The following is a 24565-nucleotide window of genomic DNA, read 5'->3' as shown; positions in this document are numbered from 1 at the left end:
ACTTTGTGTAAAAGCTGGTAGTTCTGAACTTAATCAATTGCCATTGATTGTTCAGTAAACATATTCTAATCAGCACAGCTGAGCTTTTTACAAACAGAACACAGACAATTCCTGATCTGCTTGAAAAGGATTATCAGCAGCAATGAATATACCTGTGAGAGTGCACTGGTACCTCTTTCAAGGCACATAACAAGAAGTTACTTTAATTAAAGAGCTGTGTGCCCAGATTAACTTTTTTTTTCCCCTACTATTGGCTAAATTTTAAAGGTCCTGTCGAAAACCACTTGAGTAGTCATTGTTTTAGTCAGCATGAAGACTTGAAGCTAAGATTTCCTGGTAACTAGCTGGTACAATCATTGCAAAGGATACAAGACACACTGGAAACTTTGTAACTCTATGATATTGATATTTGATGTATAAAAGGCTAAAAAAACCTTTACAAGTAGAATTAGTCTACATCTGAAATTACAAATTTCCCAACAAGCAGAGAAAATTATTTCTAACTTAGTGTGTCCACAGATTTTGCAGTGTTTTGATTGCCATCAACCTCATTAAATAGGAGGAAATAGGCAAATATCTAACAAGTGACTTGTCTGAAGTCACAGTGAGTCAGTGGCTGAAATAAGAACACAGTCCTGCTCTCCTGGTTCCCACTCTGGCATGGATTGAGGCTCCACAGCACAGAGCTTCCGTGGGTATCAGCCACAGGAACTGGCAGCAGCTGAGTGCAGGAGAGCCCGAGATGCCCACAGGGGGAACTGAAGTTTGCACAGGGCTCTCGCTGCAGTCTGGCACCGCTCACTGCTGGGCAGGATGAGCCATTCCTGATCCAAGTGACCAGTGCTCAGTGTCACTCCCTGACCATCTCAGAGGAGCCCAAGTCTGGAACACCAACAGCTGTGTTCTTTTCTGCAGACCATCAACAGCCTGAACTAAGTAGCTCATGACACAGCCCCCTCTCTGGCAGCAAGAAAAAATCATTACACTAGAATCAGTTCAGATTCATTGTTCCAGCAATATCTGTGACTGTTGTTTCAGAACTACAGCACTATCTGAAAAGGTACATTGATAATAAATTAGCCGTTTTAACCCAAATGCTATACTGCATTTAAAAAAATTAAAATTTTTTTTCTTAGTCTGCCATTAGGTGTTTTAGAGACAAGTGACAGCTACGTTACTAGGGCTCTTACCAATTTACATTTATAACACAAAAATTTATTTGTAATAAACTGAAGATTCGTGAATATTTTGTTAACTAAGATACCAGTATAGGAACAACCTACCTTTAACAATTCTTTGAGCATTTCCAAGTTCAATTAAATCACACTGCAGTAAAGCATTTCAAGTATGCAAACTGCGAAGTGACTTCTGCAAGAGATTTTTCTTAAACAAAACCATCACTATCTGAAAAATCTATCTCAGTAGAAACCTATAGAGATAAAAACCTAACAGCTAATTTTTGAGAAGTGAGGGAAAATGAACACTGGTGAGATTATTTGTCTCCCCTGGCTCTGGAGGGAGGACATTTTGTCAGCTCCCAGGGAATGTGTTTTGCTGCACTGGCTGTGTGCAGCCAAGCTGTGCAGACTGAGCGGGCAGAGAACCTCCTGATGGGAGTTTGAATGTTTTAGTACAGATTCAGTGCAGCAAAGTCAGTCTAGAAACAGCCATGTCACAGAGAGAGAAAAAAATAAATGCCAAGCTGCTGAGTCTCTTCAGGGCTGAGCTCATGTGAGGATTCAATTCTGGATAAAACAAGTGCCTAACCTTACCTGCAGTGAAACCCATAACGAGTGTCTGGATTACTGCCTCCTAAATGTCATCTGCAGATTGTGCTCATCATCATCAGATGATACAGAAACAGCTGCTTAAACCCTCTAATCCAATCCGTGAACAGAAGCAACCAGGGAAAGAACAAAATGGAGAAAAATCAAAACAAACATTCCATGTTACGCTTGATTTTTATTTGGCAGTAAATAAAAATAATAGCAGCAATATTCTACAAGATGATCACTGGAATTTAATTATTCGCTAGGTGACCATACGATTAGAAGGAAAATTGTAAAGTATTAAAATATGATTTTAATACACCGATCATCAGAGTCATTGCTTTTTCACCACTTTTTTTTCTGCATTGCAGACAAGGCTGCACAATTATAAAAGCAGACCAGAGAGTTCCCCATGATACTGTATATTGATTCAGAAATGAGATTTCAGGTAAGGGTCTATTTGCACAGATTTAACTACAGGCTTGGGATCACTGCAGCATCTGATTGTTCCTTTCTGCAGTAGAAAACAAATTATTTAATTAAATTAGCATATCAAAACTTCACATGGTAACAGAACTTCACATTAACTGAAAAATGAAAAGACTTTCAAAGTTTTCAACAATTAAAACATTTTTTTTCTTTGCCTTGTTTCTCTAAGGTGCTGGTTAAATAAGTTAATTTTATGGCAAATTATCAGTATGCTTAGTCTGAGAATACTTTTTCTTTGCATATCCAAAAACCTACCAATTTTCCATTCTGAAACCCTGCAGATACAAAAAAAATCTATTATAAGTAACATTTCATGTTGTTATAAAGACTGTGGTGTACTTCATTCCAGACAAGAAGAAATACATGAGAACATGAACAATATGGTAACAGTAATTAAGATTTTGAAGTCAGTATTGTGTTTTGGCACACTATGTATTAAATAAGCTTATATTTCTATGTTACTGCTTCATGTTTAAAGTTCAAATGGTATTTTTGGAAAGCAGTTACATTTTAACTTTGATTAGTGTAGCAAATGTATTTGAGAAATGCTTTGCATCACATATTTTGAGGTATATTAAAGAATAATTTTTGAAATGTAAATTTTCACAACTCATCGAGGTAAACAGGAAAAACAGATGCACCAGAAATGATTGAGAGGGATTCTGGGCTAGGAATATTCCTAAATTCCCTCTTAAGGCAAAAACATAAGATACAAACAGGAATTTTGCCAGAAAATAGAAAAACCGTCTTTTAGATTTCCTTCAAATCAATCCTCACATATTTAAGGGAAAAAAGGCAGCTGTGAATAAGAAAAACCCAACCTGTCTGTACATAATAGTGCTTATTAACCTCTCTGAACCTTTCAGAGTTTCACATCTTCTTCCAGTCCTTTCCTCATGCAAACCACTGGACAACAATCACATAGGTCCACAAGTTATATATACAATTACAGTATAATGATACCCAAATTTCAGTGAAGTCAGCATAATTTACAGTCAAACTATATAGGAAATGCAGGGGAAACCAATCCCCCATTCATACAAAACATTCATATTTTGCTGAAAATATGAAGAAATCTTCTTCCGTGAGAAAATCAGCAAAGTGGAAAAAATAAAATGCACCTTCCTTGAATTTCATTTTGACTCTGCCTCTTCATCCATGAATTCAACGAGTGGAGCATGCCTGTTGGCCTGGGCACCTTCTTGGAAATGGACCTTTTTAATGACTCCTGCCTTGGGAGCCCTTATGGTGTGCTGCACAGAAACACAGCCAGAGTGAACAGCAGACAACTCAAGGGGTTTCCCCCGCTCCCTCTCCCTCCAGCAAATGCCAGCATTACTGCTGGGTCCAATTAGGACTGAACACACTTAATTCCTTCCTCCGACATGTTTTATTTTAAACCTTCTTTTAAACATTTCTAGTCCATTTTCAAGTTTTATTTTCTCAGGAATATTTGATAAGTATACTGAGGAGAAAAATGCTATATAATACATTTATATGAATTATCATAATCATATGAATGATCATCAGTATGAACAGCTGACTTATTTTACTTCACTAATACTTTCTGTTGAATAAATACCAAACAGAAATAACACAGTATGAATCCAAAATGTTAATCAGACAGCAGATTTGTTCCCTTAGATAAATTTTCTGATTTACTAAAGATATTTCTTTTTTCTGGCCAGGAGGGGTCTTTAGTGAGCAGATATTTGGCAAAATGCAGATGAAACACAAATACAGCTACTAATGACAGCAAAAGAACAGCATGCTTACACACCAACCCCCAAGTGTCTGCTTGTCATTGTACCAGGTTAGTTTGATATTGTAGCTTTGCCTCTTGATAGTTTTCTACATAAGATTAGTCTAACATCAAAACATTTAAGATCAGATATTAAATCCTTACATCTAAGGACACTCTAAATAATAACTTCCTTTTTTAATTTTACATTTTATATTTCAATAGCACTTAAAAAAACTCAGATAATGTCAGTCTGGATATCAGCTGGAGAGGCACAAACATTTAGCATCCAACTGCAAAGAAGTTTGGGTGTAGGTTTCTTTTTAATGCATAGTTTTATTTAATATAATTTTAGTGTCATTAAAAAAAGAAGGAAGAGGAAGGCAGATTTTCTCAACAGTGTTAGTTCTGCTGCCACAAACTGAGGTTTATTTTAAACTAATAGTCAAACTAAACCAGTTTAGGCTACAGAAACTGTAATTCAAGCAATCAGAGCCACAGTCAAGCACTGTGACAAGGTAAAATGGCCAAAATGCCCATCCTCTGAATGCTGTAGGGGTAACTACACAGAATCTTTACTGCACTCCTCATAAAGCTTTATGCAAATTGTATTATTATCATTAAATCTCTGCTTGAAGTAACTGCAGACATCCATGTGCCTGGATCACAACCAGGAGCCAAGAGACACAGCAAGACAGTTTTGTGCTAGAAAAATCAAAGGAGAGGGGGGACAGAAGGCCTGACACCACCACTCAAATGCATGTTAAAACAGCTGCAGAATACCATGGATTATATAATCATCATTTGTTAGTGAAATAACAGCAAATTTAATCCTCTGAAATCTAGTCAGATACAACACTGATGTTACAGCAGATGAAGTGGTACTGACATCTGCAAGTTGCACTCTACACTGAACTTCAATAATGCAACCGAAAATTATTACATTTTGAGCAGATTTTTATTTTATCAATAATTAAAACCTTTATATGTCACTTACCTCCATTTTCATAGCTATCATAACCATTAGAGGGTCTCCAATCTGAACCTTATCCCCTGCCTTCACAAAGACCTGCAATTCAGGAGGAAATTGGGGGAAAAAATCATTTATGCCTGTACCATATAAAATCAGCTGGATCTTGACTAACACCATGCACAGAGGGAGTGAGGTTTTGCAGAACCTCCTCATATTAATCTTAATTTTTGTTGGTGTAGGACTTCTCTAGATAGGGAACAGTTCCAGATAGATCTCCTCAAGGGAAGGCAGAGCCTACAGAAAGAGGGTCAGTACCAGATGACAGGATGACCAGAAGCCATTTACCTATCAAAGAAGAAGCACTAGAAGAGATGATGTATACTCTACCCTTTCTGGGCTTCATAATTTCTGTTTTGAGAAAAGTGCAGAACCTCTTCCTGGAGCCAGTCCCTAAAGTCTTTAAAACAACATCCAGAAAGAAGATGGCAGGAGCCACCTCATTTTTCAACAATTCCTCTGACTTGGAGTGTTCATTCAGGATGTCAGAGATCCCCATTCAATGTACTCCACCCTTCGTGCCTTTTTATTAGTGGCTGAATCTTTCAACCACCAAACTCTCTAGAAAATCTCCTTCTGTTGAAACTTTGTCACTGTACAGAGAATGCAGAAGACTTGCTGAGATAAAGAAAATTAAATCAATTCACAGCTCAAAAAAAGAGGAATTTCTGAGTATTTCTCCTTTTGCAGTGCATCTCACTCTTTTGTTAAATGAAATGAATCAAACAGTCCATAACACTTCAGGGAGCATTGACTTGGGAAGTAATTAAGATGAAGAAAAAATTAGTTAAGCAGTAGCATTAGTTCAGATCTTCCAGAGCTCTAGAGAAAGAATGGAAGCCTTAAAAAGCCATGGGTGGCTGCTGAAAACTCAGAGTAAACAAAGCTTTTCCAATCAGAAGTCACACAGCACTGACATTTCTGGCCCCAGTTCTTTCCTGACAGTACAGAAGCACTATTTCTGGCAGAGAAAATTTGAATGTATTGGAGAATTCAGGTCCCACCCATGTTGTTATAATTACCTTTTCTACTGTGCCTGTCATGGGTGCCACAGCTCCACTTTGCTCTGCCCCTGAACTCACTGCAGACAAGTATTTGGGCACAGGGAGGCCAATCTGAGCACTGCCTTCCTACAAAAAGAAAATCCAGCACAGGTGAGGTAACAACATGAAGTAACAGCACTAGTAGATGGGCTGACAGAGGGAAAGAACAGGAAAAAAACCTCTGTTATCAAAATCCCTCAAGTCCTCTCAGAGTTGCTTCCCAGAGTCTCTCAAAGACTCATTATCCCCCATATCCTTCCCATGCCCTGAAGCCCTGTGATTTCTGCTCTATCACTCACCCCAGACTCCACCCTGATACCACAGGACAACTGAGCTTTGCCATTCCAGCATGGGTAATTTTGTCCTCAACACTGGAGCAACGAAGTTTTTGCTGCATTCTGCTGAAAGCCTTAAGGGGCTCAGAGCTAGAGGTTAATTACTGAAACTAATAAATAATTATTTATTTATTTAGATTACATTGAGTTACTTTAAAGCCTTGCAATGTTTTAATTGTAAATAAAAAAATACCAATCTAACACTGCAAGTTAGAGTACCTCTTTCAAATGTCATTTGCATATATGGAAGACATATAATGCCATGGTAACTCATAATTGCATATTTTAATATTAGCTGAAGTTATCCTTCCTCAGACCATTACTGATTTATTTCTTGTCATATAATTTAAAAATTGTAACTGAAATTAAAACACCAGATACAAGACCTTTCAAATATTTGTCAGTTTGAAGTACTTGCTACTGTCCTGTGACAAACTTAAATACCTGACAAATTTAGTATTTTGTGTTCCCTTCTCCTAAACCATCATGTCCAAACCTCACTCATTAATTGTATTTTAACTTTCTAAAAGTAATTATTTTTCTCACTCACCACAAGCAATGAATTTCTAATTAGAACAATAATCTGACAAGTATCAAAACTTGATAGGTCAAAGTAAGAAACTGAAATTGTTGTTCTCTTTCACATTCTATTGCAATTTATATTGTTCATTTATATGGATAAAATTCCAAAATTTTAAATTTGTGATAATAAAGAAAGGAACGTTACCGGGAAGAACAGATAAATGGTGTTGTCCAAAATGACCAACTTGGATTTAGACACTGTTCCATTTACTGAAGACCTCAAGTAAAGTGAATCACCTTCTTTCAATATCTCTCCAGAAATCAGGAACTCTTTATCTTGAATCTGAAAGTTACATGCTTTTATAAGGACAAAGGTTAACCCTTCATGAGCAATAAATCAGAAGATTCTATTTGCACCCTCATAACCTGTGATTCTGCATAGCAAACCCTGGATGTTCAAAAACAACTTGTTTTTAAACCTTATGTATCCTTTCTTTCTCAGTTAAAAGACTGTTCTGTATTTAATAAAAACAGCTCAGCAAATTAGCTGATATATTCACTCAGGACAATTTTTATCTTAAACACAAATATACTATTTCTCAAGAAAAACAAAAAACCTCCCCAAAACATTCAGTTTAGTAATGCTATTAAAATCCAATATTTTTAATTTGTCCTAGCATCTTGAATTTCTTCAGACTGAGGAATTCATAGTATTCAGCTGACATATTCCACAATGTTTTACAAAAGAGGTGACTTCCTCTGTCTTGGAAGCTTGAAGGACAACTACAACATATTGAGTAAACCTACAAAGGAACAGAGCAGTAATGGAAACAGTGCCAATGAGACACTAATACTGCAAAAGAAAGACCAAATATAAAGGTCATTTATTTATGAGTACCATTCATCCCATCCCACCCTTTCCTTTAGTGGAAGCTGCACCTGTACTACAACTGCACCACAAAGACTGTAAGAACACAAAGGTAAATACATTACATTTTACTTATATGTTTACTTCCATGTCTGACATCACTGAGCACAGAATTAGAGACTTGCTGGTCTTTCAGGATGGTACAAGTAGAAATAAAAGTCAAGTCTTCATTTACATAGTTGCAAATTACTCTTCCACAGAAAACATGCACTGAAGGGATGCTGTTGATCTCTCACTGATCCCTGAGCAGAGAACTGTTTGCTTGAGCACTGAGTGCCTGCCAGTTCTAGGCCCAGCCACCTGCTCTGGTGGCTTTGCCTCAGGACAGGTTCTGTAACACTTCAGTGGCACTGTCCTCCTCATAATTAGCCCCTAGTTATGTCTTCACATCTCTTATCTCCAGCTGCTCTCTATTTCCATGTCAATGCCCATTCTTCCTTCTATCCTAGGAGTCTACATTCTCCCCAGTTACACTTCCCTCCACAGCTGGTCCCTACATCCCTTCTAGCCTCTTATCATTGCCGATGTGACTTCTGAGGTAAGGCTCAGGTGTAAAAGCTGTCAGACATTACACAGATAATCAATCCACTCAAAATTACCCAGGTATTACAGGAGGGATGTGGGTTATCTCAATCTTCATATCAGTAGAAGTAAAGGTTTGAGTTATCATGACATACCCTTGAAAGCACAATAATTTTATCCCTATTTTTCTAGTACACCCATCTCTATACAGTCTAAGCAGTTAATAAATACTTATTCTCTTAATTACCCTATTCTGACTATTAAAACTAGAGACTGCATTCTTGAGTATTCATCTATTCTGGGTGCCAAATCTGAGAGAATAAGACATTCAAACTACAGGAGATGCCAGAAGGAATATTGAACACCCAGCCAAACACAACCCCATTAAGGCAACAACTGGAGACTCTCAAATCTGCACACACAAAATTATCTACAACTAAGGCATCCTGAGCTGTTTACTAAAGGAGCTCTATAGCATTGACAAAGAAGCCAATTCTTGGGAGCATCATTCAATTATCTAACCAGAAGATTCCTCAGCTCATTTGGTAATCACTCTCCAATTTCCATCTTCAAAATAAAATGTTATCTTGCAGATAATGCTCTAGAAAGCTTTTATTTATCCCACAGGAGATCCATTCTCATGCATAGAATAGAGCAGGAGTCCTGTGAAAAAAAAGTCTTTTTAAATGCAGATTTAAATCTAACTTCCCATATTTTAAACAGACAAATTTAATAAGGAAAATAAATAATAAGACCTTTAAATACTGAAAATACAAACACTTTTCTTAGCCTTGTCAGAAATATTTTAATAGCTCTTCCATGCCAATCCAGCACCTACTACAGATAATTTCAGGAAAAAGTAACAGTATATAACAATGGATACAAGCAAGCTAAAACCAGAATCCTGCACCTGTAATCACCAAGCAACTTTAGTAACAATTAACACTAACAGAAATCTACAAGAAATGGATTATTTTATCTAATGAGGTATCTGAAAAAATTGTACTTGTACCTGCATTTTGTATGACCCATCTTGATTGTAACTTACAGCTACATCCACAACTGTTCAATAAAACAAAATATGCATGTGTGAGTAGATTTAATTGGAGTATCTAGAGAATGATAACTGTATCTATAAACTGTATCAAGGCTTTCTTGATAAAAATGAGGCCTACCAACACTAAGATAAGAACAAGTATTTTCAGATTAGCTTACTACACACTGCAGCATTCCTATTGAATTCCAGACAATTTTTCTTTCAAAAGACAAACACCTGAAACTGTCTATCTAAAATCTATATTATCTGGGCAGAAGAGTTTGTGAGGGGAAAAAATACTCCTTTCACACCAAAAAGAAGTTTAAAAAAAGTAAATGGCACTCTGCTCTTTTTAAAATCCCAATCTCATTCATTTAAATTATGAACATTAATCAGCAGCCATTTCAATTTGGTTTACATGTCCTCAGGATCCAACAGTGTGGATTAAACATGCAATTCTGTGAATTCCCATCTTACACTGCATAAAACTCATACTGCTTCTATGCAGTTTCTTAGCCTGAATTTTCAACCATCAGTATAAATAACTTCATCCATCAAGTACCTCCCTTCCCTCCACACACTTTTTTATTAACTTACTGTTTTCCCCATCCAGCAGAGACAGTTCTCTAGTGTAACATATATTTATTCTTCTACCACTGCTGGATGCAAATGGTGAGAATTTATCTAAAACACAAGATACACAGATATGTTATTTTTCATTGTACTTCAGCAAAACACAACACTTAGAACTTAGGCCTTAAAATAACTGTCCTACTGTAAACTGCCTTCATATTTATGTATTTATATTGCACAGAAAAGACTGGGGAACTACTGTAGTCACAGAGAGTGACAATTCCTTGATCCCCAACACTGAATAAATTGTTGCTGTGACCTACAGAAAACATGACACTAAGAAGGGCACTGACTGTTTTCCATTAACACATCCTTAAACATCAGAATTCAACTACACCACAGCAGGTCCTGATGAACCTCTAGGTGAAGGTTCCATTAAACCCCACTGCCTCTCCCATTCAGAGCAGAGGTAATTTTGTCTGAAGACCTTGGCCAGCTGTAGGAATAACAGAGGCAGAAGGCCACTGCTTGTGGTTATCGAGAGCAAAGAGCTCACAGTGCCACTGACCATGAATCCCAAGATCTTTCAGACAGCGCCTGTCTGAAGGGCTTTGGGAAGTGCTCTGGACATGACAGTGGTGACACATTCCATATCTGACCCTTAACAAAAGATATAGTTTGCCCTGTGTGTAAATATCTGGGAGATGCCAGAAAATCGAACCCTGAATAGGCACAAAGTAGGGCAAAGAAAGAACATCCAAATTAAGTAACTGCACATGAACTCATAAAATAAAACAATCCAGAACAATGATCCTTACCATCTGACCGATCTCTGAAAGCATCTGTTAGCATCTTCTCTTTCAGGATGAGCCCTAGAGCTGCCTGACACATAACTTCATGTGGAGTTGCCTTTTTGGCTGGAAATAGTTCATCATGGTGTTGAGGAATGAAATTAGTATGCACATTTCCAGCCTCAAACTGTGGGTGTCCTGACAGGCTCAGTAAGAAATCAATATTAGTGCTTAATCCTACAATCTGTAAAGAAACAGAAGCATATTCCAAACTGAGTTATGAATACACAGCTTTCTGCTCACAAATTTTGTCAACAAAACGTAATTCATTCAACTGGTCTGTTTTATTATCAATTAAACCACTGACTGTGAAAAGTCCAAAAAAAAAAAAAAAAAACAAACTCAAAAACTGCTTTCTTAAAAGCACTCTGTTTTCTAAATGTTGCCTTTGTCCACTGTCAAGTTGCGCAAAGCTTCCCAGAAACAGTCATAGGAGGTAATTTCAGAAAACCCTACTTTTGGAAAACTGTTCTCTGAGTATTTAAAAGAACTTTCCTAGCTTGACAAGTGCTTCTTATTAAAAATTAGTTACAATAGTTTCAGTATTCCATATTTGATCTTTTAATAGTAAAAAGTAGGTATAAGTTTGCCAGATAGTATCGATTTCCTGTAGTGCAAAATACCCAATGAAATAACACAATTATATTAGAGATTCAGTGAAACTGGTAACTATGTTATGCTGTCAACATTTACTGACAGAACTGCTATGAATATTCTGGAAAAAGCAAGAGAATTCTTTTCTCTCTTTTTCTTGCAGTAAATTTCTTTTTTAGCTAAAACAATAAGAGGCCAAACACATATACTACCTCAGTCAATGAACGTGACGTTTATGTTAAATTAGTTCTGCACAAGTCATATTCAGTTTCACCTCAAGCCAAACCTTCTGAATTCCACTTTTGAAAACAGTTATAATACCTGTAGTTTTCATAGGGGAAAAACGGAATGTTTCTTAAAAAGAACTGACAGTGTATTTCTTTACCACATGTATAGTCTAAAAACTTAGTTCTTTTTATAAATTAAAAATTACAAGCAAACATTGTCTACACAAATTCCACTTACGAAAAGCCTTTAAGTCTGAGAAAGCTCACACAACAATTGAAAATGTTAGTCTTACCCTTCTAGAAAATCTAAGGTGCATATTCAAACTGAAGATACCACAAACTTGAAAACCTATGTGTAAAACTGGGCTTCACACTTATTTTTACTCACTCCATCAATAAAATCAGTATGCAAATCAGGAAAAAATACAACTTCTGCAAACAACTAATGAATTATTTGAAATGGCAGTAGCAAGGCAGGCTCCCTTTTGGAATCCACTTTTGTTTTACTGCAGTATCTTCTGCATACTTTGATGGCTCAAGCTGTGCTACCACACTGGTTCCTCCCACTTACATTGTACTGGTGCAAACTGTAGCGCAGCTTTCTGAGAGCTGCCTGTCGGTCCTCAGCCCAAACAACCAGCTTTGCAATCATGGGGTCATAATGCACAGAAACCTCATCACCTGAAACGTGGCAATCAAACAAAAATGCTGTAACATGCAACCAAGAATTTATGAAAGTTGGTAATGCAAAGTACTGGACACCACATGGCATCCAGCTCAGGCACAATTCATGGCCACATTTCTCTCAAGATTAAAGCTGTTTAAGGACATAATTATGTGATCTGGCATTTCAATTTTAAGGACAATTTCAGCACAGACTTTTTATAAATTTTTGTAGAGGTAACATTACTCAAATTCAATCTTCTTTATTGCAATCAGAATGCAAGATTGCTAAACAGTGAGGAGAATATCACCACCATGATCCAGTGAACATTAATTTGGGTACAGGTAAAGAAGAGGTAAGTAAAATATTCAGTGATTGACCAAAAGTACATGGAAAATCATAAGGAAGATTAATTCTGTAGGGATTTATCTTTATAATCACACTCTTTTAGACAAACTTACTTAGGCCTAAGAGGGAAATGCTTACAAAGACAAGTTCTTGATGTTAGTTTTTTCCTCTTCCATCACTGCCTTCAGTTTTACCTTGCCTGACTCCAGTCTCTATCCTGGTGAAACGATCTGCTGGGGGGGTGGATAAGTGCAACAGCGGCCCAGCTCCTGGCATAAAGTTATTATTAGGGTCTTCAGCATATATTCTAGCTTCAAATGCATGGCCCTGGAGCAGGATCTCTTCCTGCATTAGAGGAATCTTCTCTCCTGCTGCAACCTGAAAACAATAGGTTTTTTTTTAATGCAGGATCAATATTCTGGAATGCTGATATATGAAATATTAACTATATTCTTCTGAGCATGAACAACCAGGAAGCACATTTTAAAAAGCACAAGGAGAAAAACTGTGCCAAGGCCACTGAACCTGTCCACCTTCTCTCTTTCTTCCAGTGTTGTTTGATCCCTGCTCTCAGGATTAAATTATCAATTTCCATGTTCAGATAAGGAAGACAAATGTTCCTTCTTTTTGCATCAGCACTGCCATTTTAATTTTCTTTCTGATTACACCAAATACTTCCCCACCCTTAATCTCACACTACTTAAGCTGCTGTCCTCACTTTTGGATTTATGCAAACAGAATTGGAGTTTTTTCAAGTTCACCTAATACCCAAAACTTCCTGTGATCATTCAAACATGTGAATCACCTCTGCAAATTGGGTGTGTGAGGAAATCCACTGCTCCGGTCCACCCCACTGTACATCTATTTTAGAATGTGGCTGTACTGCTATAACACTCAGACATAGGTTTGTGTGAAGATTTTTTTCCTCCTACAGCCTCATGCAAGAACGATTTTTGGGCCACAGATTTCAATTAGAGTTTTAGAAACTTTTAAGCATAGCAAGGGAAAGATCAGGACCCCACTCCCTCCCACTTCCCACATTGTCTGTAATGCCTCCAAATGCACTTTAAAAATGTTTTCTCTCTACACACCTGGGAGAGGCCTGGTTGAAATTCAGAGCATCTACACAATGCTCTTCATCCAATAGAGCAATGTGAGATGCTCCTGTGGAGCAAAGGAAACTCTACCCTGACAGCTGAGCAGGAGATGAAGATCTGGAAACCCATCTGGCCTCTCACAGGCAGTGTCACTCAGCACTCAGGAGGAGCTCTAAATGTAAAAATCAATTAACACTCACCCTGAGCTGCCATTCCACCAAGTCTGTTCCAGTGATCATCTCTGTAACTGGGTGCTCTACTTGCAGCCTGGTATTCATCTCCATGAAGTAAAAATTATGTTGGGAGTCCATAATAAATTCGACTGTCCCTGAAGTATTTAACAAAAGGACACTTCACCTAACAGCATCTTAGGTGTCCATTTATGGAAAAGACATTCAAGACACTTAACTATGCCAAGACTATAATTTCTAAATCAGACATACTGAGTTTCATTAAATGCTAAACAAATAATCTAAAAGGGTCACAAAATTGAGATCTGAAGACAGAAGGGTTGTTTCCTTGTGTATTTACATAACCTTTAGTAGCCACTCTCTACAGTAAGAGCTGCATTTCATTAGCACTTTAAAAAGTGCATCAAGACTCTTTGAAAGTATTCTGAATATTCATAGGGCATGTAATTTTTTAAAAATAAATATCCAAAGAAAGCAGTGAGAAAATAAAATTACAAATAATTTCAGGAGGTTATTTTCCATCTGGGAAATGGTGTGGACTTTAAAGTGAGTTGTGATTTTCTTTTAAAGACTACTGTTTGCATATAAAGCATTACCCTTTGTATGCTAAAATTATTTTCCTCTTGCTCAGCTCAAACTTACTAATTCATAATGTTCACTTTCCAACAGCTGAGTTGATCAAATTATCTGCCCTGAAATTTTTTTCTTTCTATCCTTCAGCTGCCAATAGTCTTGAGCTCAGGTATCCTAATTTAAATCTGTAATTACATCAGAATTAACTACATGATTACTTGCTTAAACCTCAAAAATTTGAGGGATGTGTGTCATACCCAAAAACAACCAGATGCCATTTGCTTGAGACTTAAAGTCTCATTAAGTAAAAAGCTGCACCTCCCCAGACTTACCTGCTCCCACGTAATTCACTGCTTTAGCTGCTCTGACAGCAGCTTCTCCAAGTCTCCTTCGAACCTCTGGACTAATTCCTGGCTGTAAATAACAATAATAATATTACAAACTATTGCTGATATTAAACCTGGTATGCATGAATATTTAACAGTATTTAACAACTGTAGTGAAACCCTGATCTGTGTTATACTTGAAATCTATGTAATTTTTCTTTGAGAATCATTTTCCTAAAGAATGAAGGTTTTTTTTTTTTCCAATTAGAACATCTTCTGCAGCAAAACTAAAACAGGCCTGAGAATTACAAATAAGTTATTACCCACTACATACTCTCAATAGGGGATAGCAATTACTATAAAAACATGACAGTTCATAAGAAATATTAACAATTTTCTGCTCACCCCTGGTGCCTCTTCAATGATTTTCTGATGCCTCCTTTGTACACTGCAGTCTCTTTCAAACAAATACACTGCATTGCCATGCTGGTCACCAAATACCTGGACTTCAACATGCCTGTTCCATAAAAATAAATGCTTTAATGTATTTTAATGCTCCAAACAGACTTCAAACTTCTACATATCAGTAGGATTTCTCACAAGTTTAAGTGTCTGCTCTTAAACAAATGCCAAAAATGTATAAGTGAAGCTGCTATTATGCAAGATTTTACTGTTTTAGACTTACTCAATCTTCTAAATGAAAGAGGATTCCTAATACTAACTGCAGATTCCACTGCAGTGAAATCTCATAGATTGTAGGACAAGCAAGACCCGTATCTGAAGGCTGAATAACTCTTTCTTAATTATTATAATAAAAGGAAAACCACTTCACTATTAATTTGATAATTAATATTTCCCTCATAATTTACTGTGTAGCAATTCACAAGAGACAATAGCAGTCCTGGCTCAGGAATAACATCGTTCACTTCCAAACATCATTTCAGAGGATAACTGTTAGGTGGCAGAAGTTTATTCTATGCATGAAACTAATAAAAACATACCACCATTCTGACAATCCCCTGATCCTGGCACAAGAAATTCCCCAGCAATGAGTTTTTTCTCATGTCCACCTGACAGCATAAGTAGACCCTCAATTTCTTTGGAATAAATGCTTTCCCTATAGTGATGCTTCAAGGAAGAACAGATGTAAAGTACAAGAGTGTCAAACAGACCTCTGTGAGATGTTCTGTACAAAAAATAAATTGGTTCAGTTTCACAGGCCAAACATGAGCTAAAGACTTTCACTTCTGTTTGAAATATCAAAGTAGAGGAAGATTAAATAACTGGTTTAGGACACCTGAGGGCAGCAGAAACCACCACAGCTTGACTAAGGTCTTTAGTTTAAATATCATAGAGTGATTTTTTTTTCCGAGATGTAAATCAATTTTAGAAATCTCACTGTCACGTCTCCCAGGCAGTAGCATTTTAATTCCTGTCATTCAAAACAAAGCCACTACAGAAAATTCAATAAATTATAAACAATTTTGACCAAATTAACAACTGTCACAATGCAAATCAAAGATACGAAACCAATTTTAATCCTACAACTAAGCTAGTTATGTTTGTTTAACTAAACTAAGCTATTTAAGTTTATTTAAGTAGAATAAATACTACAGTGTTTATATTGAAACATCTATCTCTTACCTTGGATTATCTACAAATTTCTCAATCAGCATTGCATCATCATTGAAAGACTTCTTTGCTTCTCTCCTCGCTGATTCTAGTTGGTCCAGAAACTCCTTTTCTGAATAAGCAATCCTCATGCCCTAAAATACAGGAAAAAAGCTTATCTAAATATCTAAAAATACAGCACACAATGAAAAACCTTGTTGCACACACAGAATGAGAAATTACCTTAAAACTATCAGTTTTCCTTTCTTTCATAAACTTTACCAGAATTATGTAACAGCTTCCAGTAAGAAAATTCTATGAAGTCCCACTGAAAATTGCCATAAGATTTCTAAAAAATAGGTATTATCATTCCATTGATAAGAGTGAGCACAAAATTCAATTTTATCCTCAAATATTAAAGAAATTTTCCAAGGTTGGCAGAGAAAAACTTATTTTTTACAAAATAAATCTAGCTATTTTGGAAATAACGAAAATTTTCTACATGTATTTTTACTGACATTTATTTCAGAACAAAATCTGATTTAGACCGGGAGTTCACCACTCATTAAGAAGTATCTAGACACAAAATAGTATTTCTAATTATTGCTCATGCAACAGTTAAAACTCTTAGCAAAAGAAGTCACAGAAGCTATCAAAGAGCAACAATTTAAAGTTATCTCATTTTGCAAAAATCCATAGCACAACTTTTCTGCTTATGTGAATTACTGGAGATTTACTGAGATTAACAAAACTCTTCCAGTTTATTCCAGCTACTTATCTTCTGCATATCAAAGAGAAATGAGATTTCATAGTGCTAGATTGGCTATTAATAAATTTTAACACAAAATACTTTTCCAGTTTTTGTTTTCTTTTAGAAAATTGAGTTTTTACAGATCCTGAGCCGTGGTAAGTTTACAGCACATGATGAACAGATGAGTTCCTTACCTTCCCTCCACCCCCACGGACAGCTTTAATCATTACTGGGTATCCAATTCTCCTGGCATGTTCCTTTAGACACTCATCAGACTGATCTTCTCCATGATAACCTTCAACAACAGGAACGCCAGCAGCAGACATTATCGCTTTGGAAGTGCTTTGACAGAACAGTTTTATATTTAGAACGATAAAAATATTTTTTTCTTACTTTAAGCTCCAACCTGTCTAATGTTCCCAATGTTAATTCTATTCATGAAAACAGTTCCACAATAGACCTCAACAGGACTACTTGCATAGGTGGGGTACACAGCATTGGACTGTAATTCAGCACATGCTTCAAACATTTTTGTTTCTCCTTTCAGGATTACACTTTAGTTTGACTGTTTTTTCCACATTATAGATGCCAAAATCTAACATTTTCAAATTAAAACTGCATCATACAATATTTAAAGTTGTACAAAGGCAAAACTTTTCATTACACAGGCTACATTCACACCACACATAAAACACTCAAGCATAACAACTCTAATTTCCAAAATGCATGCAAAGCTCGTTAAATTACAGAGGCAATTTACTCTCACATTATGAGGTGATAAAGTTAATTCTCTCTAACTACTATTATATGGTTTCTCTGTCAGTAATAACTTCATTTCCATATTCCTAATTTATACTTCATACCTTAAATGTCTTTCTTTGATCTAATTAACTAATAAGATCCTCCATGATGAACTAAACTTAGAATTTTACATGAGCCACAATAACCCTGATGATTTGGTGCTTCTTTTCCACTGCTTTTTTGACGTATCCAAACTGATTGCTGAACCTTTACCTACATTACACTGAAATGCTTCAATTCTGGAAAAGTAGAATCATTACTTATTTAATTACTAAAATCCCAATAACTGAACAACCTTGACTGTTTATATTTCTAAACAAATCTATAAACCTGGAGTTTATTCCTTTGAGGAAAACTGTAAAAATACAATGCAAATTGACAGAATAAAACGTTTACAGAGCAACTGGTCAGCTTTGCCAAGCTATAAACTGCATAACCAAGTAACAAATCAGAAATAGATACCTTTTAATACCCATATCTCTGATAGCAGATGAAGGAGGACCTATGAAGATGATTCCCTGCTGCTTACACAGGTCTGCAAACTCTGTGTTTTCCGAGAGGAAACCATAACCCGGATGAACAGCCTAAAACAGAAAAAAGTTACCAGCTTGTTTTTTGTATCACTTTAGCTTAGAAAACTCAGAAATTTCATAGATCGTTAAGGAAAAGCAAGATGAGCAAAAGTAAAGAACTAAAGACAGAAGTAACAGAAAATGTAAGGCCCTGATCCCCTTACCTGTGCTGCTGAGACCTTGGCCACCTGCAGTATTTTCTCCATGGCCAAGTAACTCTGCTGTGAGGGTGGTGGACCAATGCAATATGCTTCATCTGCCTGTTTTACAAAAAACATATACAACAGAGACTGTTTACTAGCAAATTTAAATGGATTTCTGAGTTAATTATATCACTTATCAGACTGCAGTTTAAATCACTGCCTGTCCTCATGGAGAGGCTAAACTAGGCGAAACAAATTCTGACTTTTTCTTCAAAATCACAGTCCATTCTCTAACCCCTGGCTGTCCAGAGTCAGAGGACCAAACTTGAATGCACCTCCTGTAAAGCTGTCAGGTGTTGAGACAGAGACCAGGCAAACTTTTCATCCATTCAAGGAAAACTTGGCAGGTCTACAGAAGCGAAAATCAACTTTGCATCTGCACCCAAATCTGCTTTCCCATGGAACTTATCAATGAAAAATACTGTTACAAATGAATATCAGCCAAATTTAATTAATATACTTCACCATTGCAACATGTAAGGAATTCCTGTCTGCTTCACTATAAACTGCCACAGACTTCACCCCCATTTTCTTGGCTGTTCGCATCACCCTGCAGGCGATTTCTCCTCGGTTTGCAATAAGGATCTTCCCTATGCTGTGACCTCCTGTTTGAAGGGAAGAAGCACAGTAAGCAACCAAGCCACAAAAACACCCCTGCAAACAAAGCAACTTTAAATTTCTAGTTTCTTTTACATTATTTATAAAGTTTATGCATTTCTGCAATAATGAAAAAAAGCATGCTTCACACAAAAGCATTTCCAAGCTGCTCTTTGAATTTTTAACTCAGAATCCTTATGCAGAAGTATGCTTAAGCCATTTTTTTCTCTTTTTTAGAATTCAAGAAATATATCCTAACCCTAAAAAAGCCCACTTCTACATAACAGCTGATGCTCATAGCTGTGCTGTGTATCTTCTGGACTAACTAGGAAACCAAAGCTGTGCCGTGTCCCTCACAACAGAAGCAATTCACGTATGAAGAGCACTGTTCCCCCTTGATACACAGAGACAAAGAAATAGCAAGATATCAACTTCTATTGTTTTGGTATTTTTAATCAGTGACTTACAAACTTCTACAAAGCAGGCACAAGTTGATAGAAGTATAAGGCCAGCACTGACAGAGACTTCTCAGTGAGAACTAAATAGCTTAAAACTAAACAATAAAATGAAACTAGATCTCTGAATTCTCAAACATAACTTTTTAGATAATATGACCACAGAGTGAGTTTAAATAATCTTGCTAAACCCCTTTACTCTCCTTCATATATTGTTTAAATACAATTATGCCTATAAAACAATTCTCACAGATTTTGCAACATTTGTATCAGAAAAGGACTCAGAGGAAAACATCACAAAAATTTAAAAGTTTTCATTAATTTCCAAATACTTAAATATTATAGATAAAATTATATAAAATGTTGTTAAAACATTAAATATTATTTCTGTTATGTTAGCTACAGGTTCCTGTTTTCAGAAACTGTGAAGATACTGAATATTTATTAAAAAACCCTGCAGTCTTTCAGCAACTAATACTCTAAAACTATCCACTGTGCATAACAATTTAAGCTAGTAGCTAAAGAAGTGAAATTTCATACCTATTGTTGAGGCCCATTTCACAAATATTCGTACTTGGTTCCATTGCCTGTGCAATTATAAAGGGACAGAAGTGTTACAAGTGCATATGAGGAATTGGCAACTGAGCTAATGTTATTTTCAGGTGAGAGGAGGAGAGCACTGAAACTTCTGATACATCTATTGCCACAGAACATATTCAGGTGTAACAAGGGAAGTTGCTCTCCCTAAGTACTTTCACTTGGACACAATAAAAATTATCCCCATGCTTTTTCAGTAGCATTCAAACAGAAATAATCAAGGAGTGTTCTTATAATAAACAAGCAAAAACCCTCTTTTTGGTGCACAAAACAGCCAAAAACTCGCATTTATTTATTACAGAGAGGCCAACTCATGAATATTTGGGAAGCAAGACGTGAGCAACCGTAAAATAAAAAAGCTTTAAAAGGCAACACGAGCTGCTTTTGTAGAGCAAAGGTGCAAGAGAAAAGAATGTGGAAGAGCAAGGGCGAGCTATGGAGAATTTTAGAAATGGAAAGTTAAACGTCAGATGATTAATGCTAACTAAATGAGATAACGGCAGTGAAGTCACTGGATAGAGCTATGAAAGCAAACTCCTGGAACTGTTTTAATTAGCATGTAAAACAAAGTCGGAATTTTGGATCAGCTCCAGCATTCTTTAAGCGTTATCGGACAAAAAGACACGGGACGTCCTCCACACCACAGAACCAGAGCTCGGCTGTAGCAATGGGAGGAGGAACTGGTGCATGTCCCGAACATTGAACGCAGCTGCCCTGGTCACCCTCCCAGCGCACAGGCTGCGGACCGGCCCCGGGGCCGGGGCAGCTCCGTGGCACCCGCGGCAGCTGCCACAACGATTCCCTGAGGCCCTGGGGGGTTTCTGTGCTCTTCCTTCCCTCAGAGCAGCCCAGCCTTCCCGCGTGTCCCCGCGGAGCCCCCTCCCCTGCTGCTCCGTGCTCGCTGTGGGCAGCTCCCCCAGCACGGCTCCTCAGGCCGCGCCCGGCCCGCCCCCACGGCTGCCCCCGGCCCGGCCGCCCCTGCCCGCGCTCGGCGCCGCTCGGGCTCCCCGGGGCCGCTCGGGCTCCCCGGGGCCGCTCGGGCTCCCCGGGGCCGCTCGGGCTCCCCGGGGCCGCTCGGGCTCCCCCGGCCCGCACTCACAGCCGGCGCAGCGCCCCGAGGCTGCCGCGGCCCCGCTCGGCCGCCGCCAGCGCCATGTTGGGCAGCGCGGGCGGGAGCGGGGAAAGCCCTCACGGGAGGCAGCGCGTCACGGGGAGGGGAGCGGGCACGGCCAGGCCGCTCGGCAGAGCGGGGTAAGGGGGAAATGGCTGGCGGAGGCGGGGCTGGGTGGCACCGAGGAACGGCGCTGAGAGGGCAGAGGGAATAAATTTCATTTAAAGGTGAAACGGTGCGTGTTGCGGAAGGGTTGTCGGCCCTATGGGTGCACGGATTCAGCTGAGCGAGCTCCTTTAGGAATGATATCCGGGGTTGTAATAGGAGAGCGACACGCAAAAGTGAGGGTTGTTGGGAAAGGCGTGGACATCCTCGGGTAACACAACATCCCTGGAGCGGAGCCGGCATCAAAACCGCCTCGTGCAGCGCAGGGCGGTCACAGAGCGGGACATCGTCAGCATCCATTCCGCTCCCTCAGGCTTTGGAGCTTTGCAAGTCACAAAGCCATAGAAGATTTTTACACCTTCCAGTAGCCCAGGTTGCTGCCAACCCCATCCAGCCTGGCCTTGGATACTTCCAGGGATGGGCATCCACAGCTGCCCTGTGCCAGGACCTCACCACCCTCACAGGGAAGAATTTCTTCCCAGCATCTATCAGTTTAAGGCCCAGCCCAGCCCAGCCCATGTGGGGCCTTGCTAAACCTGCCCAGCCCCAGCACAGTCAAAATAAGTATTTCCAGTTATTTACAAAAAGCAAAGCCTCCATGCTTTTTCACAATAGGAATACACAATCTATCAATTGCAATAGTGGCAGTGTTTAATGTCTTAAGTTTTCTCCATTAACAGTTTCTTACAAGAAGAGCATCTTCACTATGTAGGCAATCTCTGGTTTTTCCACTCCTGCTATTTTTATTCTGCCATGGTGACCCCTCACACCAGTGACTGGAAGGTTCAAGTGGGTTAAATAGACACCAGATCAGTTTGGGAAAATCATCCCTTGGACCTGACTGCAAGAGGGATCAGCACTTTCTCTAAGGATGAGATTTTAAAAACTAAATTATTAAGTGAAGCTTCCACTTTTCCGTAATCCATACACTCCAATCTTCAACATAAGATGCTGACAGTGTAGATCTTACTTTTGTGCTTCATAATCCAGATTTTTAAAAGGTCGTGTTTAATTTGTCTCTAAACACAAGATGGCAGCATTTTATGTAGTTTAACTGTTGCATATTGGGGAGAGCTACAGATATTTTATAGTACATAAATCAGAGGTGGTGAAGGAGGCTTTTAGCAGTAGAACTAATGGAAGTGGCAAACTCATTTACATTGCAAATCTGCTCTTGGTGGAGGCACCCTGCCAGCAGGGTTTTTAGGGCTTGCAAAGTTAAGAGGGATCACCAGACTATATAGGCAGATGTTTGAAAGCACAGTGTAATAAAGCATAAATGTGGAAATAATAATTTCCTCAGTGACACCACTAATATGTTTGATGTGCTCATCCATAGTCAGAAGCACTCAGGTGAACCTACCAATGTAGTGGATAGGTTGGGTTGGCAACATTTTTAAGAAAAAATGTATTGTGGAAGCTGGGCATATTTTGAATGATGCTTTGATTAATAATTTGAATCATTTTCTCGTAACAGTTTTTCCCATGAGCAGATTGTGAAAAATGTAATATGAAATATTAATTCATTTTCCTTCACCTGATAATAAAAAAGCCATTGCTTGGTAAAATGAGGTTAAACATTGTCGGGACTCATGATTCATAGTCTTCAAACATTTTTGTGATATAGGAAACCCTCAGTAAAACTGAGGTTCAAAACCAAGACCTGTGTCTCTAATAAACACAGATATCCTGACTCAGATTGAGCCCCTTCCTTTCTCCCAACAGCCATTTATTTTGTTTCTGCATGTTGGAAATACACTTGCTCCTATCTAAAATTGTGAAGAAAGAGCTAAGTAAGAATCTAAGTCAGTTAGTTTATAATTTAATAAACTACTTGGGATCTACCAATTCCATAGGCAGTAAGACTCACAGAAAAAGAGAAACATATGTTTTGTGACATTTTGTGGCTAGCTAGGAAAGCCCAGATGCTGATGAAAGCCCAGCAGTGTTATGTTGCTGTGGTAGATAAACTTCAGACCCACATTCCCCTGCTTTGTTGCCACGCAATGGCCACAGCCCTGAATGTGAGGAAAAAAGCGTAGTGTGCAAGTCTTGTCACCTTAGTCACAAAGGGTTAACTCCACAGGAATCTTTCTCTTCTCAGGCTTGTTACTTTGCTCAAATTGATGCTTAAAAAATACACCTCCTTTTTCCTTCTAAATAATCTGATGCAAAGGTTTTTTCAGTGAATTCCAAACCTCTGTGCCTCTGGGACAGTCCAGGGTGTGACTCACAGATGGGGACTTTTTGCCTTTAAGTAAAATAGTTGACTTTTCCTCCAAATGCCACTAAACCTTGTCAAGAAAGAATTTTGAAACACCAGCAGCCTTTGAGGGCCTACTTCACATAGACAAGTGTGTATTTACCAGCCCAGCTTTTAAAACATAAAGAAGTAAAGAATCTTGCCACTAAATAGGTGCAAGCTGGCAAATTTAACATCTTACCAGGCCAAGCAAGTGCCAAAGGGCAGAACAAACTGCCCCTGCTCTCCAGGCAGCCCTGCTTTTCTTCTGAACGACAAATCAAGGGGCTTGCAAAGTTTTCACCTTGTGACATTAAATTATCCATCATCTAGGGATATGCCCTGACACCAGAAATGAAGTTAAGCATAATTCTGGTATTTTATCCCTGAGGGAAGTTACAGCCTCACTGCTGCCCTCATTGGCACTTCTCATACAGCCAAGTTCCTCAATCAGCTGCTGGCAGCAGAGAGATTATTTTTTCTCCCCCACCTTTACCACATCTTCTGCTTTCCTACAGTCCATCTAACAACCTTTGCTTCATGAAGAGCACAACTTGTGAGACTCACTCAGACATTTTATAGATAAAATCATTGCACGCTC

At 38.2% G+C, this 24565-nt stretch overlaps 1 protein-coding gene across 1 annotated transcript; it reads right to left on the bottom strand.

Annotated features, from left to right (window-relative positions):
- Window positions 1-1942: 1942 nt before the first annotated feature.
- MCCC1 (methylcrotonyl-CoA carboxylase subunit 1) lies at window positions 1943-21688 on the bottom strand. The gene is made up of 19 exons (XM_030280658.4): window positions 21546-21688; window positions 20390-20436; window positions 19263-19402; window positions 18759-18854; window positions 18485-18606; window positions 17416-17563; window positions 16504-16625; window positions 15265-15376; window positions 14866-14947; window positions 13970-14097; window positions 12867-13050; window positions 12232-12341; window positions 10807-11023; window positions 10013-10099; window positions 9392-9441; window positions 7135-7272; window positions 6052-6159; window positions 4997-5068; window positions 1943-3511 (listed from the first exon to the last, which is right to left on the bottom strand). Exons 1-19 carry the CDS (start codon window positions 21599-21601, stop codon window positions 3392-3394), a joined length of 2139 nt encoding a protein of 712 aa, XP_030136518.4. The 5' UTR covers window positions 21602-21688; the 3' UTR covers window positions 1943-3391.
- Between the last annotated feature and the right edge of the window lie 2877 nt (window positions 21689-24565).

The sequence above is a fragment of the Taeniopygia guttata genome, chromosome 9, assembly GCF_048771995.1.
Source record: "Taeniopygia guttata chromosome 9, bTaeGut7.mat, whole genome shotgun sequence".
NCBI classification, from domain to species: Eukaryota; Metazoa; Chordata; class Aves; order Passeriformes; family Estrildidae; genus Taeniopygia; species Taeniopygia guttata.
Note: the sequence above shows the minus strand (reverse complement) of the source record. Positions and strands in the feature narration are given on the sequence as shown.